The sequence below is a fragment of the Lipotes vexillifer genome, unplaced genomic scaffold, assembly GCF_000442215.2.
Source record: "Lipotes vexillifer unplaced genomic scaffold, Lipotes_vexillifer_v1.1 scaffold496, whole genome shotgun sequence".
NCBI lineage: Eukaryota > Metazoa > Chordata > Mammalia > Artiodactyla > Lipotidae > Lipotes > Lipotes vexillifer.
The window spans coordinates 2,190,449-2,208,200 of NW_006786690.1; the positions used below are offsets into that span (position 1 = coordinate 2,190,449).

Genomic DNA, 17,752 nt, shown 5'->3' on the forward strand with positions numbered 1-17,752 from the left:
CATGCACTTGGTATGTTCTCATCTCAAAATATGTCTGCAGAACGAATTAATGTGATGATTCCTAGATGTCCATGGTGGGTACTTATCAAACCACTTGAAGAGGAAACGGAAATGCCTTCGGTTTGAGCTCTAAGGGAGCTCTGCTCTCCGTGTCCCCAGGCATTCTCAGCCATGCTGTGTGACCTGGGCTGTTCTCCTACCTTGGGCAATCTCGAGCTGTCGCTTTGCATCCCCCAGTGCGGAGAACAGGTCCAGCTTGATTCTTGTCTCTGCGCTCAGGCTGTTCTCCAGGTGCTGCGTTTTATCTTGCATGGCTGAGAGGGCTGACATTAACACCTCAGTGTCCTTCTCATTTTCCTTATACTTCCGAAGCTCCTATCAATATCATCAAAGCAGCAATGTTACAAGATAGTTTTGGCATCAATGTCTACAAATTAGCCTGAAATCACAAATAAAATCCCACTATTATTGACCTGGCCCCTAGAACACAGAATCCTGGTGTTTCATGGGTTTAGACCTCGCTCCTTAGAGGGAGTGCAAAATGTATTTATACAGTGATGTGCACATACAAAACGATAATTGTATTGGGCTGTTTTGAGATAACTGTGGACTCTGTCTCCAAATAAAACACTTTCGGGCTTCCCTGGTAGCACAGTGGTTAAGAATCCGCCTGCCAATGCAGGGGACACGGGTTTGAGTCCTGGTCCGGGAAGATCCCACATGCCACGGAACAACTAAGCCTGTGCCCCACAGCTACTGAGGCTATGCTCTAGAGCCCGGGAGCCACAACTACTGAGCCCGTGTGCCACAACTACTGAAGCCCGTGCACCTAGAGCCCATGCTCCGCAACAAGAGAAGTCACCATAAGGAGAAGCCCGTGCACTACAACGAAAAGCAGCCACAACGAAGACCCAACACAGCCAAAAATAAATAAATTTAATAAATAAATTTAAATATATATATATATATATAAAACACTTTCTTACAATCCTAATTCAGAACCACAAAGAACCGTTTCCCTGCTGCCGGCTGCAAATGTTGCTGTAATGCTGTAGTCAAATGTGCGAAAACTCTACTCTCAACCTACACTAAAAATTGTAAAAATGTTAATTATTTTGACAGGGTATACTGAAAAATAAGCCCACTTAAAACATCAGATAATGTAGCCTATATATATGTGTGTGTGCGTGCATGTGTGTGTGTGTGTGTGTGTGTGTGTGTATACACATATATATATGCTAATATTTAATTTTTTTCATTTTAAGAGAGAAATCGAAACTTATTATAGTCAATTAAAAAATACTTAAAAGTTCAAAGAAGAAAATAAAAATCACCCAAAATCCCAATGCTGCAAAAAATCTGATGTATTTTCTTTTAGTCTTTTTTAAGTATACGTGTATCTTTCAGCATAATTGAAATCAAACTATACATACAATTTTTTAAAAACATATAATTTCAACTGTTCTTTGAAAATGCAATTTTTATTGGCTGTTTAATATTCCTACATGTATTTGTACCATAATTTATTAAACTAATCTCCCATTGTTAAGATTATTTCCAATTTTTTTGCATTTATATACCACTATGATGAACATCTCTGTATATCAATCATCGGTGAGACTTTTAAATATTTACCTTAAGGCCGGAGTCTGAGGAAAATATTTTTTAAAAATACGTGACCTTTTCCAGAAAGTTACACTTCCACCAGCAACATATGAGGCCTATTTGATTGTATCCTCACCCAGGTTGATGTTACCATTTAAAAATTCTTTGCTGATTTCACAAGAGATAAGTGATATCCAATTTTAATCTATCTGTCTTTGGTGACAGATGAGGATATATTCTTACATTATTATCAGTCATCTATATTTCTTCTGTGAATTATCTGTTCATATAGTTTGCCTACTTTCTGTGTATTTGAGCTTTTCTTAGCAATCTTTATGAGCTATTTACATATTGAGAATATTAATTCTATTTTTTTTTTTTTTTTTTTTTTTTTTTTTTGTGGTACACGGGCCTCTTACTGTTGTGGCCTCTCCCGTTGCGGAGCACAGGCTCCGGACGGGCAGGCTCAGCGGCCATGTGGCTCATGGGCCCAGCCGCTCCGCGGCATGTGGGATCTTCCCGGACCGGGGCACGAACCCGTGTCCCCTGCATCGGCAGGAGGACTCTCAACCACTGAGCCACCAGGGACGCCCCCTAATTCTTTTTTTATAATATTTGTTGCAATATCTGTACCCTCCCCGATTGATTTTTTCATTTTTTTTTTTCACTTTGTGATTTAAAACAAAATGGTTTTTTTCCCTGGATTCAACTCTTCCTCTGGAATTTATTTTTGTGTGGTGTGAGATGAGCATCTCATTTTATTTTTTCCCATTGTCTAGCTGTTCCTCAGCCTTTCACTGACTAACCCTTGCAGTTCCATCCATTTCCTTTTTTTAAAAATAAATTTATTTATTTATTTATTTATTTATTTATTTATGGCTGCATTGTTGCTGTGCACGGGCTTTCTCTAGTTGTGGTGAGTGGCGGCTACTCTTCATTGTGGTGTGCGGGCTTCTCATTGCGGTGGCTTCTCTTGTTGCAGAGCATGGGCTCTAGGCGTGCAGGCTTCAGTAGTTGTGGTGCATGGGCTTAAGTTGCTCCGCGGCATGTGGGATCTTCCTGGGCCAGGGCTCGAACCCGTGTCTCCTGCATTGGCAGGCGGATTCTTAACCACTGGACCACCTGGGAAGCCCTCCATCCATTTCTGATGCCACCTTCACTGAACACTAATTTAGGCTTTGTCTCTGGGTCACCTATTCTACCCCACTGACCTGCCACTAATTTCTTATGGGCTCCATATGACTCAAATTACTGTAACTTTACAACTTATAACATTAGCCTTAAACATCCCTTTGAAGACCCAACGCCACCAAATACTTGGCTGAGGTACACACAGCCCCAAGACTGGCTATGTCCACAGCACTGGCAGCTTTCCTCCCCATGCATTGCCTAGAGTGGCCATCTGTGCAGCTGAGAGCCATCCAGAATGGCCAATTCCCTGGCGATGGACAGAGAATTAGGGCTAAGAAGAGGTGTATACGTTCCAAAGCACACTAATCTGGCCTATAACCTGAAAAAGTGAAATGAATCTCCCGTAAGTCAAATTCTGGTATAAAACATGTCAAGGACCATTAACATTTCTGGTTTGCCTTAGAATCCAGATAAACTAAATATGACTTGAATGAGCTGGACAGGTGAGAGCTTCTTTTGGTCATACAGAGATTTTCAGATGCAAGGGGGTTTGGCCTGTATCAGAAGAGGCACCATCTCCACACGGAAGCACAGAGCACAAACCTAACACGGAAGAGGAACTCGAGCGCGATGAAGTCTGTTTTTCCTCCTTTACCTGAACTTTCAGTTCTAGTTCTCTGATCTGCTCTTCTTTCACCTTCATGTCCATTGTGAGCTTCTTGCCCTCTGCTTCTAATTCTCTGATCCGATTCCGTAAGGTTTCGGTGCACTCTCCCCTTGTGAAAAAGAAGAGAAGGGAAAAAGAGGATTTAAAAGACTATAGGTTTAACTATACTGCAGGATTGATATTTTTCTTAATCTCCACAGAGTCAGATTTTAGCTTTTGGCTCAGTCTGCTCATTCTCTCTGTTCTTTATAATTTCAAAAATGATCTAAAATAATTACTAATTGGGTGTCTAATATGAGCCAGGTGCCAAGCTAGGTACTTTACCCACACTTCCTTCTTTACTGGGGTAGGGTTTATTATCCTATTTTCCAGAGAAGAAAACTGAAGCTACTTAGATATAATACTAGTTCAAGGTCACCCGGCTTGCAGGTCACAGAACTGGGATAAGAACTGAGGTTCTTCCACCTTGCCAATCCAGCAAGCTTCCCATCAGGCCATGTGACTTGAGACAAGGCACACAAGCTGAGCAAGAGAGAACCAGACGTGTGCTGTCTCCAGCAGGGGGCAGTGAGTTAACAAACATTTTCACTTTTGAGGGACTGTGCACTGGGAACATCACCTTTCTTTAGTCATGAAGTTTTGACAAGACTGGAGTAAACAGAAAAAGAAGGGAGCAGCATTAGGTTGCTTCTCAGGGCTATAATAAGGACAAACTTAAAAAGATGATGGCAATAACCAGCCCAAAGCTGGTGAACTGTTTAGGTTTAGAAACAGCCTGGTGGAGAAGGTAGGTGTCCTTTGCCTACGAAAAGGAAGGCCCAGTGAGAGACTAAAGCCTTGAGATATACTTAAGAATAAAAACAGCCTCTACATAAATGATGGCAAACAAGGACCATCCAAGGATAAGACCAAAGGCAATAAGCTTAACCAAAAGCAAAAGAAATTAAGGGTAGAGACTGAAATCAATGTACTGATTCTCAAGCATAAGAGACACTAAACAATATGGTTAAGAAACTGTCATATCCTCCTCAGGGATTTTTTTAAGAAAGAGTAACTGCTGGATGAATTAAGGAGAGCACAAGCCACACCAGATGACTGCTCAGGAAAATCTCCTGCAAGTGTAAGTGCTTCAGGAACGCTCATAAATCTTTAAATGAGTGAACAAACAACACCCCCCACCCCCCGACATCCTAAGCAGATTAGTAAAGGGTCTTGTGAATCTGTATAGATATTAATGGGCCAAGTTAGCTCAGCCATCTGCAGTAGAGTCTGCTGGGGGAAGGCAGGATCACGTAGGAGAAAGAGTTCTCTCTCCGGCTGCTATTTCCTAAAAGATGAAATGATGGTTCAACAATTATCCTACAAATGCCAGAACCCAAAAGAAGGCTATTAACATGACAGATACAAAAAAGCAAAAAGTAGAATTATATCACATAGACACAAATTTAGGGATAGAAACTTAAAATTAAGTAAATAATAATTTACCCTCCCCTGCATCTGTAAACCCATAACTGACCCCCACCATGCAGATGAACTTCACCAGTCAAAAAAACAAAGAAAAAAGAAAAAGTGAGGTAGAAGCCAAAAAGAGAAGGAGGCAGAAAGAAAGAAAGAGAGGCTCTTAACTCCCTTCCCCATCTTTTCCAGGTCATTTGACAGTCTGCTGATGTCCAACAAAGACACGAGCAGTCAGTACACAGTGCTTGGGGGACCAAGATTTTATCTTTCTTCCATATTAAGATTAAAAACACCAGAAACACACAACTAAGAGTAGAGCATAATGATAGTTCTATAAAGGGAACGGAAGTCCAGATTGGTTCCCTCGAAGCATTTAGTAATTATCAGTCTTACAGAAAGTGGCTGGAAACCCCTTTTTGAGCAGAATTTTGCCTCCCAGGTGTGGGAGGCATGGAGATTCCCTCATCCCACTTTATACAGCAGGTCACTGAGGGATGAAGTTGTCATGACAGCATAAGCTTGCACAGGTGAGGTTTAAACCAGCTAATAAAACAGTACTTAAAAGCAATCCATCCATGCATGATGGTGTATTTCCAGTCCTGCCCAAGGCTTCCAATTCCCATTCTCAGTCCAGGGAAAGCCAACCTTGGATTAAGCACTCAGGTGACATCAACATACCTAGACGCAGCAGCAAATGCAACAGCGCGGGCAGCAGTAGCTTCTTCTAACTTCTTCCTTTTTTTCTCCTCCATTAACTGCTTTTCTACAAAACTTCGGGCTTCCTGCTCAGCTTTTAGCTTTTTCTCCAACTGGCTGATATTCTGCTTATCTTTTTGCTTCATTTGCACAGCATTATGTAACCTATATGGAAATGATTGTCATACAAAGTTTTACAATTAGAAACGTCCAATATATACCCTGGAGAAACGTGGCTCCTCTTTATCATTCTGAGGCCAAAGCAAACAGGAGATTTGAACAGCAGATCATAAATGTCAACTCCCAGAGTGTCCAAGGAAAATACATTGTCATTATTATTTAACAATTCCTAAACGCCAATAAGCAAGCTGCCTTACAAGATACAGAATTGGACCTAGCCTCTGCTTTATTAATGTAAGTGATCTACAGAAGGTAATCCAGAAAATAGGATAAAACAAGTTTCTATCAGAGGAAAAGATAACTGTAGAACTAATTCTAGTACCCCAAAGCACCTTGAAAGAGCTTCAGTCTGAGACCAAGGAAGAGCTGAACCAGATCCATTGAAACTGAGGAAAAGGGTAGGAGGGGAAGGTCTTTCTCTGCCTGAATACAATATGCTGCAGCCTACTGCAGCCTTTCCTTTCCAGCTGGGAGATGTTTTCTCAGAGTATCCCAAAATAGATCTTGTAGTTAGAATCACAGGATGCTTAATTTCAGATAAAAATTTCAGCCACATTCCCTTCCCTGCTACTACCACCCCCAGCTTTACGTATCAGTATAAGGTGAGTTTCTCTCAATATATCAATGTAAGGTAAGATGTTCTCTATGTAATAACGCTAGAGCCATCACATACCTACGTGAGTCAGAAGCAATGGAAAGGTTATTTGCCTATAACGCTCTAGCTTTTGAGCTACATTCCCTGAAAATGATGAAGGACTCTGCTCTTTCAAGGAAAAGCCCAGAAAGCTCGGCACCTATAATAGTAATCACTACCCCAGACACACATTGTTTAGAGATTAAAAAAAAGACAGACCCACATTGAGTCAAGAAGTAATTCCAGAATGAATGAAAGGAAATCATAAAAGAATTCATGCAGAAGAGCTAGCTTTTTGTCTGCCTCTTCAAATAAAACCAAGTTCAACATCATTTTTTAGTTCCAGAAATCAAAGGAGATAGAGTCTAATTTTCACTCAAGGGAACAAGAGTTTCAAATTGTGGCAGAAATACCTCTTGTCAATTTTACTCATATTGTCACAAAAGCTCAGTAACTATTTTAAACTAAGAGAGGAAGTTATTAAATGAGAGAAGACAGAATAGTAATATTAATAAACTGTTTTGCTGCAATGAAATAAGTTTTCATAGATTTTATAACATGTTGAATATCTGGTCCTACATTAAATATTTTAAACATTTTGTTTAAAAAAAAAACCCCTCTGCTAGATCCCTTTGTCGTCATGAGCCTTGTGCTCCAATCCCTGGAAACAAGAGCAACGCAAGGCTGCTTGACTCATGGCAGGAGGCCCACAAGGCGCACATACTTGTTCTGCAGCAGCTCATTCTCTTGCCGGAGCTGGCCCATTTCTGAGCGGATCCCTCGCTCGGTGCTCGAGAGGGAGCTGATCTGACTGCGGAGCTCCTGTTCCACTTGCCTGCTGGCCTGCAGGTCGGCCTTTAACTTTTTAATGTCTTGTTCCAGCCTAGGAGAAGGAGAAACACAGCATCTTCATCACTGAGAGGCCACCCCAGGGGCTCTGTGGGAGACCCTGGCTGAAGCCCCTGACTGCTGGGTGGCTGGTGGAGCACCCTGCCAGCAGCTCCTGACATCAACGCAACTCCCGTCTGCAATCAGCCTTTGAATCAGTGCTTCTGCCTGGGTCTCCCCCTTCCCACCAGAGGGTAACTTTTGATTCCCCCCAAATATTTGTGAACACTGACAGGTGAAGATGGTGCTTGTGAGTATCTGAGCTGCTAATAAAGGAGGAGGGGAAGGCAGAGGGAGGGTGCCTGAAGGGCATGGTCCTTTCTCCACTGGTGAATTCCCCATGCCCCTCAGCAAGGGAGATATGCTAATAACAACCAGCTCAGGACCCACATGCTTTGAGATATCCTGATAGATCAGAGTCTACTGTCTGAGATTCCCTCCCACCATGGGCCTAGAAGAAAACAGTGTCTGAGATAGCCTCCTGAAACTGCTAGCATCCTTGCTAAATGATGTTCACACTTGTGGTGACTGTGACAGAAGAGCTCACTAGACTCAACAACAATGAAAAAAGGAACAAATTACATGATCTACAAAGCAAAAGAAAACTCAGTCTGTGAAATGAAGCTTATCTTTTCAATTCCTTACTCCTGTTCCATCTATTTTCTTTAATGCAGTTATAGTTTCACTTTAAGTGATATGTATTGGGGAGCTATTACATGCGCATGTAGGACTGAAAAGGGTCAACAAAGAATATAAAGTTAAGCCCCCTTCTTCATGAGAGGACTTTACAATTTCACTAGAGGCCAATGAGCAGACATTTAAAATGATTAAACCATAAGACAGGAAGGCCATGGTTAAAAACATGCTAAAGGGAGTAACTAATACTTAATGAGAACTTACATGCCAGGCAGTGTTCCATAGGTTTTAATGGTATGAACACATTTAATCTGTACAACTATGAGCTAAATTGAATAACCTTGGCAATTATTAGTCCCGTTTTTACAGATGAAGAAATTTAGATTCAGGAAAGGTTCCAGCCCAAAGTCACACAGGCAGCCTAGCTCTAGACTCCACTCTCTTCTCCAGCAGGCCAAACTGTGGCTCTATCAGCCACAGCATGGCATGGGGAGAAGTGTCGCATGAGCTCCGAGGAGAGAAGATGGGAAATGAGTTGGGCCTCGAAAGTTGGGCAGGATTTGCAGAAGTAGAAGGGGAGGAGAAGGCATTCTAAACAAGGGGAAAACAGGCTCAAAAGCTCAAAGGTAGCAACAGCCACAGGCATTTGGAGGCAGAGCAATCAGTCTGGCCTCTGAGGAAGGCTTGTACTCTGGGAACAGGGTGAGAAAGGATAGAAGGGACCTGGCAGATTAGACCATGGAGAACGGCACTGAAGTTCAGGCCAAGGATGACTGCCAGGTGAGACTCAGAAGACACCCTTTCCTACAAACTTACAGTAGGCAAAAGTCAGTTAGCTCTGAAGAGACTCTTGTGCATTTCACTAACCCAACATACCAACAGAACCAAGAATTCTGGAGGGCAATGGTGATCTCTCCTTGGAACTGCCAGGTCCATAGACTAGGTCCTTACAGATATGTTTTATGAAGCACTAAATCCCCAGGGCCCATCAATCACAGTGATCAACACTTACTAAATACATATATCGGTTGCCTGGCATTCCTTAGAAAACCAAAGAGCAGCTTTATTTACCTGTCTTACCTTTAGCCAATTGAAACAAAATCTCAAAACCAAAAAGTCATGAAACATCAATGGTTAGCTCCCAGGCCCAGTAGCCAGTCCCCCTGTCCAGTGCCTGGGAACACAGGCTAGAGACTCTGTGTTCCAGAAGAGCTGCCGGGTCTCCTGACACAGCTCGCTCCCCAGGGAAGCGTCACAAATGGACATCATGCCACGCTTTCCCTATTGCCAGGGTTATTCCAGTTGAATGTACTCCCGGAACTGCTCTAAACAATTACCGACTGGCATTTATACCATCCCCACACCGTCACTCATTCACCCGAAGTTACCCAAGGGATATTTTCTAAAACAGGTCGATGCTGTCAGGTTATCCTCATTAAGAAGTTTGGCTGAAAAATGTGTTAGGTAATTTATCTTTTTTGAGAAGTCGGTTTCACAGCCCGAGGACTGCATTTTTAGTAAAAAGGATGAGCTTTAAGAAGAGACTAGGGACTTAGCAAGGTTTAGAAATGGGGTATAGGATCAGGATTCTCGACTCAGCTCTGGAGCCAGCTCTGCGACCCTGGACGAGGCATATAACCTTTCAGGACTCAGTTTCCCCATCTGAGGCAAACGATCTCTAAAGTTCCTCCCAGCTTGGTCTAGGATTTCTAGGCCTGACACACTTACCACTGGCTGTTGATCTGCTCCTTCAGATTAGCAACCTAAGCTGTATCATATGCAGAGGCCCAGGAATCAAGTTCCACACAACCAGCCACTGGGGCAAAGCATGTGCCGCAGTTGGGAATGAAAGAAAAATTAAATCTGAGAAGTCTAGATGTCAAGAATTTTGAAGTTATTACTTTTTTAGAGTTTTTAACCTATAAAAGCCAAATTTCCTACCATGAACTAAGAATAACAATTTCTGAATGAAACTTTAGAGTTCTTTGAAAAATGTAAAAAAACCAAGGAGTTAGTGCAGTTAGGAGAGCAAAGTGTGCAAAAATATCTAGAGTGTAACTTCTGGAGATCACAGAACACTAAACAATATTTTTTGTGTGTAGAACTATGAAAATTTTATCAAAGACACATAGCAGCACAATACAAGAAAAATAAAGTGACGTGGTTACAGGGTGTGTTCACTTTTTGAAAATTCATAAGTTGTACACTTAAGATTTGAGCACTTTTGTGGATGTGTGTTACACTTCAATAAAAAGCTTATTTTCAAAAATTAAATAACTTAAGTTCACAAGGCACAGAATTAAAATGCTTCAGGATTTTCGTAACTGTTGCCATTGGTTCTGTATAACTCTGAATGACTGTTTTCCAAACAGTTGCAGCAAACCTGTTAGTTAACACAGCATTCCTCAGTTTAAGGAACACTGGTCTATAGGAAACTGCATAACAACATGTAAGATAACTTAATGTGCTAAATGGTAAATTCTCAGTAACTTTTAAAATTTATTAGGGGAAATTTTTCATTGTCTCTCTGAAGAAAGCATTAATTTAATGTTGAACATTCACTATATTTTAAATCTTAACTGAGGTAGGTGGTAAAATGATTTACAACCCCTTATTGGATTTATGTTTTTATTGCAAAAGTGATACCCAGTCAAAATAAAAAACTGCATACAACAGAAAAGCATAAAGAATAAACATGTAAACAACTCATAATCCTTTCATCCAGACAGAACCACTATTTGCATTTGGTTTACTTCATTTCTGTATGTCTTTTTCTTTCTTTTTCTTAACACATGTAAACATTTTTCATATTGCTGAGAGAGTATCACATGTATAGTTTACATATCTTAAGCACCTTTCCACACTATTAGAAACTTTTCACAAACAACTTAATTGCTGCATAATATTACACTGCACAGATGTACTGTACTACCGATCTCTGCATATGCTCAATAAAAAAATGTATACATGAGTTTTTAAAGAATTACATGAATTAGTAAAAGTTGAACTGAATCGAGCCAGTCAAGTGCCAGGGGCATTTATTAGACAGATAACTACTACTTGCCATAATGGTAAACTTAACGCTTTTGTGCTGAAGGTCAATACTTACGAGGTAAAATGCAGATATATAATTTATTGCTGTGAAACACCAAGAAGTACGGATTAAATGGTTAAGAGGTTAATACAAAACCTTCAAATGTATTCATGGGATTTTACTAAAATGTCCATAGCTGCAACCTAAATTTGGAGCACATGGCCAGGAAGAAGCTGAGGCAGAAGTAACAGTTTATAAGCCTTAAAACTAATTTCAGTAAATAGGAATCAAAAGGAAGCAGGAAAAAATGTCATCTCCAAGCTCAAACCCATGTATCAGAGCTAAATCCTACTCTCCTTCCTACACAAGAGAAGATTAAGGGGTAAAAGAGAACTTTCCTCCAGCAGAACTATAAACTCATCCAAAAAAGAGAAATAACGGGTCAGAGAGATCTTAACCAAACTTTGGTAAGGCTTCGGCAGGAAATAAACGTACTCCCTCCTTGCCCAACTCCTGTGGCGCCAGTCACCCTTACGAAGGCTGTCCAGTAGTGCTGCCACTTGGGATACAGATAGGGCCCACAGCAAAGCTGGAGTCTATGTGTCCAATAAATATGTCTATTTGGGCCCAATCAGACAAGCCAGGGGTCTAATCAACTCAGAATGTTACCTGTTAGGTCCAGGCACCTTTCCGAGCCACTTTACTCCACTTTACTGATAAAATTTTAAATCAACTTCTAAACTTGTAAGCTACCTCTAAACTCCAGCAGAGCACCTAACTCACAAGCAAGAGGTGGGGCCGCTGGAGCAGCCCTTCCTCAGGGCTCCACTCGCCGGCCCAGCTGACTTCAGAGCAAAACTGCCAAGCTGAGGAACGCTCGTACCCACTCCAAACCTCAACTCTACCTCATCTCCTCCCTCATTCCACCCAACTAAGGTACGCTATAATGTAAATGGTTGATAATTATTTAATTTTAAGTGAAAAAGTTACATTTTAATAAGGGGTAATTTCCTAGCTGACCAAAAGAATGAAGCTCAAACCTGAGTCTTTCAAGGCAGGCTAAGTAAGAAAAATATCTTTGAGCATCTTGAAGCACACCTGGTAGTAAAACAAAGTACAGTATTCAAGTGCCAGCTTTTAGTTGAAAGAGGTATTGTTAAGCATCTGAAAAGGTAGGGAGATATTTATGTCTTAAGTGTTTGTAATCCTTATCTCTGTGAATTACTTGAATTACAGCCACAGTGCTATGACTTCACTGAAAGTTTAAAAGTCTCCCATGTGTAGAGCCAGTACCTTCATGTTTTTATAAAGCCTGAGGCTTTATGAGGCCTGACTGAGAACACAGAAGAACTTTAAGACTTTGGGGCAGGAAATTGCCCCAGGAAGCAAGTCCTGCAAAAAAGAGGGAGACCTTTTCTCAGTCAGGACTTCACCTACGGATGACTCCATGCCCATTCCAGAAAATGACCTAAGTGTATACTTCTATGGGTTGCCAGCTTGACCCCATGAGGCCGTCAGGAAGATAAGGAGCCTCAGCTCTGCTTGTTATCTCTGAGCTCTAAGAAGCTGTGACAGAGACGCTGTAGGCCTTGCACGACAACACAGAACTTAAGAGTGCTGCTTACCACGTAAGAAAAGGGGCTTCAGAAGGTCACCTTCAAACGATACAGCCAAGTGACTGAAAGATGAGTTTTTTTCACAAACCCATCATACCAGCCAAAACGACCCACTCCTTGTTTCCAGACATCTTCTGCCTCTAATTATACCACCCCTCCCTCCTGGAGGAATGGCCTCCAATTTTCAAGTCTCACTCATTCGAGACCCACTTAAAAAATAAAAACAAAAACCAAACTCTCCACCATGAGGTGCTGGTTTCCCTCTCCTTCTGAAATCTGAAAGCCCTTACTGTTGGTGTTTCTGGTTTGGCACTAAACCATTTCCCTGTGCTGTTTTTAAATTTGTTTTGGTTTTTAATATTTTCCTGTGTATATATCTTATTTCTAAAGAGCCTATAAGTTCTCTGAAGCCAGGGACTGGCGGTGCTCTAAAATTAGAAGCTGGAAGTGTATTTCTAAAGTTTCTTCCAACCCTTCCAAGACCATGTCTCTAACCCTCCCTCTGTGTCCATTTCCTCAGTGCTTAGATTAGAACAGGGTTAGCGTTATGATATATGAGGCTCTGGAAACAACCTATCTACAGCAGGCTGCCAGATTTTTAGTCTAAATAGTGGCTGAAGGAGACATGGGTAAAGGGGCATTTGCTTATCAGGAAGGCAGGTGCACATGAAAAGACTGAATGAAGACGGGAATAAAGACACAGACCTACTAGAGCATGGATTTGAGGATATGGGGAGGGGGAAGGGTAAGCTGTGACAAAGTGAGAGAGTGGCATGGATATATATACACTACCAAACGTAAAATAGATAGCTAGTGGGAAGCAGCCGCATGGCACAGGGAGATCAGCTATGTGGTTTGTGACCACCTAGAGGGGTGGGATAGGGAGGGTGGGAGGGAGGGAGATGCAAGAGGGAAGAGATATGGGAACATATGTATATGTATAACTGATTCACTTTGTTATAAAGCAGAAACTAACACGTCATTGTAAAGCAATTATACTCCAATAAAGATGTTTAAAAAAAAAAAAAGACTGAATGAAGAACAACTGCTTTATCTCGCTAAGTACCTAATTCCATTAAGAGATCCCCTGGCATACGTTAATCATACAAGACAAAACTTGTTTAGGGACCACACAGCTGTCTATGCAGGAAACGGAGCTCATAAATCAAAGCTCTGTCCCCAGAAGAAATATTGTTTACCTTCTCCACCAACTCCTTCCCTTCCCCCCTTTCCAGGTCATTTACCCTGACAGGCTGGGTAGCATGGGTCATTCACATAAAAACATAAATGTCTTTCATCTTAAGTGAGGCCTACACTGACTTGAAGCTGCTCTAGTATATCCTATAAACCACAACTTTGGAAATAAGGAAATGAAGCTGCCTCAGGTCTCACTGTGGTTACTACAATTGCTTACCAGGCACAAGTATCCAAAAATAAGCAACAGCCTGATTACCTGATTGCTAGGCGAAATCGTAATACAAAGTACCTTATGTCTCTGCTCCCTAATCTGTCAAACACATTCATTTTCATTAAGGAACACAGAGAAGGAAACGAAATCTAGAGGATTTCACTGGCCATTCACGGAATAGAAAACTGACTTCTTGAAGCCCTTTAAGAATAAAGCTATGGGTGGCATGAACTAGTATTTTTAATAAGGTCCTTAAAAGATGTGGTCAGATATGATACTTTGTATCAAAAAAGTCTTTAAAATGTTCATATCTGTTAATACATCATCCCTCTCCCAAACTGGAGATACACACAAAGATTTGTGTAAAAGTGTGTTTGTTGCAGCATCATCTATAATAAGAAAAAAAAAAAGCAGGAACACAAATATTCAACAGAAGAGTGGCTAAATAAATTGTATATTCATGTGTCTGACTGACATGCCACCATTAAAAAACCATTGGGGTCTTCCCTGGCGGCGCAGTGGTTAAGAATCTGCCTGCCAATGCAGGGGACATGGGTTCAAGCCCTGGCCCGGGAAGATCCCACGTGCTGCGGAGCACTAAGCCCGTGCGCCACAATTACTGAGCCTGCAAGCCACAACTACTGAGCCCACGTGCCACAACTACTGAAGCCCATGCGCCTAGAGCCCGCGCTCCACAACAAGAGAAGCCACCGCGATGAGAAGCCCGTGCACCGTAACGAAGAGTAGCCCCCGCTCGCCACAACTAGAGAAAGCCCACGTGCAGCAACAAAGACTCAACACAGCCAAAAGAATAATAAACAAATTAATTTTAAAAGAAACCACTGAGGAAGAATATTCAATGACATGGGAGAATGCTCATGATACAGTCAGTGAAAAAGACAATTACAAAACATTATACATAGTATGAGCTTCGTTTTGTGAAAAGAATATGTATGCATGCAAGAGAAAAAAAGACTGAGAGGATATACATTAAGATAGTGGGGCTTCCCTGGTGGCACAGTGGTTGAGAGTCCACCTGCCGATGCAGGGGACACGGGTTCGTGCCCCGGTCGGGGAGGATCCCACATGCCACGAAGCGGCTGGGCCCGTGGGCCATGGCCGCTGAGCCTGCGCATCCGGAGCCTGGGCTCCACAGCGGGAGAGGCCACGGCAGTGAGAGGCCTGCGTACCGCAAAAAAAAAAAAAAAAGATAGTGGCCACCTCTTCTTTATTTTCAAAATTGGAAGTAATCAACAGCTTATTTTTAACATTTTAATTATCATTTTATGATTGGGAGAAAAGTTATTTCAAAAGAGAAAGCTGTTAATTTGCTTTCCATGGCTTTTCAACATTCACTGTTACTCTTAGATTTGCCCACGTCACAGGCCAGTTTCAGAAATAATCTGAAAGCCTTAGGGAAAACCCAACCCTTTTACTTCCTAAACTTTTTAGGTCACTCCAAGGAAGGCGAACTTAATTTTCTGAAGTAGGAGAGACACCTCAGCTCCTAAACCTACATCAACTACCTGTACTTCCCACTCATCAGCTCCTCTCAAAGCAACAGTCTGTCGAAATCTAGGTTCTAGAGCTGCAGTTTATGACCCTGCCCTGGCTCCCTGTAAAAGAAGAGAGCAGGCATCGCTCCGACATCAGCCTTGACAGTATACACACGTTACAGGGGATGGTGCTGGGAGGTCCAGATTCGGAACTGGCTGGTCTGTGAAATCTGCAAATAACCACTGTCCATGTCCCCTGTTTCGGTGTATTTTATGCTCCAAGAACACGGCAGAAAAACACCTTGGTGTGGAGTAAGTCACCTGCCTTAGACACAGGAGGCCTCTATACCATATGGTTTGAGGAACACCAGAGACCCAAACTACCCTTCTTACCATAAGGCTGTCCCCTCTCCTTCTAAGTGGTCTGAAGGCCTCACGGTCGGGTGTGAGGATGCAACAAAAAAGGTGGCAGTTTTTGACTCTGGAGGGGCACTGTCAACAGGTGCATGTTTTCCAGGAGCACACGGAACTCAAGGACAGGGGAAGGCAAAAAGTTCCCATTAATACGTGGCAGATCAGTTCATGGGAATTACCAGATTGCCCCTAACTACAAGTCCTTCCTGCAGGAGTCCAGTTTTTGACTGGTGGGGTCAGTGGGGGATGGAACAAAATACAGGACGGGTCAGGTGCAGAGGTTACAGACTGGAGCGCCAATCCGGCCCATGAACATGTTTGTTTCACTCTCCTCCACATGCTGTAAAAAGAAATGTTGTGGAACCGTGAGATTTCACATAAAGACACCTATTTTGGCATCTCCTCTGAATATCAGAAGATTTAGCAACACTGGGCCTGCGACCCCACAGCAACACCTGGCTGGGCCGTCTGCAAGGGCATGTGCTTCCCAGCTCCCACGTGCCGGGTGCAGTACTGAGTACAAACGATGCCAACCCCGGCCCCCTGCTCACGCCTGTGCCCTGCCTCGCTCCTGTACGTGCCGGAGTCCGCAACACCCTCTCTAGAGCCAGGGGGCCAGTAAGGGCAGTGGTCCTTTCCAGTTCATTGCACTGTTTCTGTTTCAAATCTGTTACAACACTCTACCAAGAAAGGTGAAACGTACCTTACGAGAGAGAGGAGCTGTCATTCTTTCCATAAAAAAGAAACTAAAACTTGCTTTAATTCTGAGAGTCCCAGCTGACTAGAGAAGAGGTCTAAGAGATCCCAGAGAGATTTGCACAGACTGAAGTATACCCACACTGGCGGTCAAAGTACTCAAATAGCCAGTTTCTAAATGGTAGTGTGAGTAACATTTAAAGAATACAGTTCCTTTTCCTTGGAGTTCCGCCCCTTCAGGGAATCCACCCCTAATTCCCTTAGCTGGAAATCTCAGTTCGTTATGTGCCAGCAGGGGTACTGACTCAGAATTTAACACAACATTTTATAGTAGTTCCTTCTGAATTCTAGGGAGGAAACTTTCTAGCTGGCTAATCAGAAATCCCTGTTGTTAGAATAAACTCTCAGTACTCAACATAAAAATGTTTCTAATGTGGATTCCCCCCACCAAATAATTTGTGTTATTTCATAATTTATCCATAAAACATAGATAATGATCTTTTTTGATCACCTGGATATGCAGACATTAAGTAAACTGCTGGCTTAAATTCATTAATGCCTAGCTTCTAAAGTGCTGCTTGGTTTTCAAGTCACAAAACAGGCCTGCTTAAGTATAAAATTATCATGCTTCTATTACCACATTTATACCCCAGAATATTACAGTTTTCAATCACTGCAATGGTTAAAATAAATTCAAACTATATTATGAATTAATATAATAAACAAAGCTAACCAAATAAAACCTACAGGTACCTTAAATATTATGAGCATGGCAGAAAATGAAAATAAATCAGGTCCAACAATGTGTATCTGCTCAGAAACAATGCTAGACTAATATAACTCAAAAACATGTTTCCACAGAGACATGAACTTACTAATAAATAGAAATATGGCTCTACTACCTTTTTTTTCACTTAATAATTTCCAAAGAATTTATTTTTACTTAATAATTTCCAAAAAATTTAGTAGCAGCTATATCCAACATATTTAATCTAATTCTTTCTGAAATGTCATGTATTTTTACTAAATTGACCTCTCAGCTAGAAGTGATACTGTTACAAGTAAATGGTCAAATGCGCCTGTGGAAGCGGAAAGGCCTACTTTGACAGCCACCACTCACGAGGAGAGTGTCAGGCAAGTCACTGTGCAGCACAGGTTGTCAATGCAGGTGACAGGTAGCACACGTAGGGAAA

General features: G+C 41.9%; 1 protein-coding gene across 3 annotated transcripts in view; it reads right to left on the minus strand.

Moving 5' to 3' along the window:
• The window catches only part of MACO1 (macoilin 1), a 56,604-nt gene that overhangs the window by 6,396 nt on the left and 32,456 nt on the right, over positions 1-17,752 (minus strand). For all 3 annotated transcript variants that reach the window (XM_007459140.1, XM_007459139.1, XM_007459141.1), the window contains 4 exons: positions 7,096-7,254; positions 5,540-5,722; positions 3,392-3,512; positions 201-375 (listed from right to left, as the gene is read on the minus strand). In XM_007459140.1, the coding sequence (XP_007459202.1) occupies positions 201-375; positions 3,392-3,512; positions 5,540-5,722; positions 7,096-7,254 (638 nt within the window). The remainder of the gene's footprint in view (positions 1-200; positions 376-3,391; positions 3,513-5,539; positions 5,723-7,095; positions 7,255-17,752) is intronic.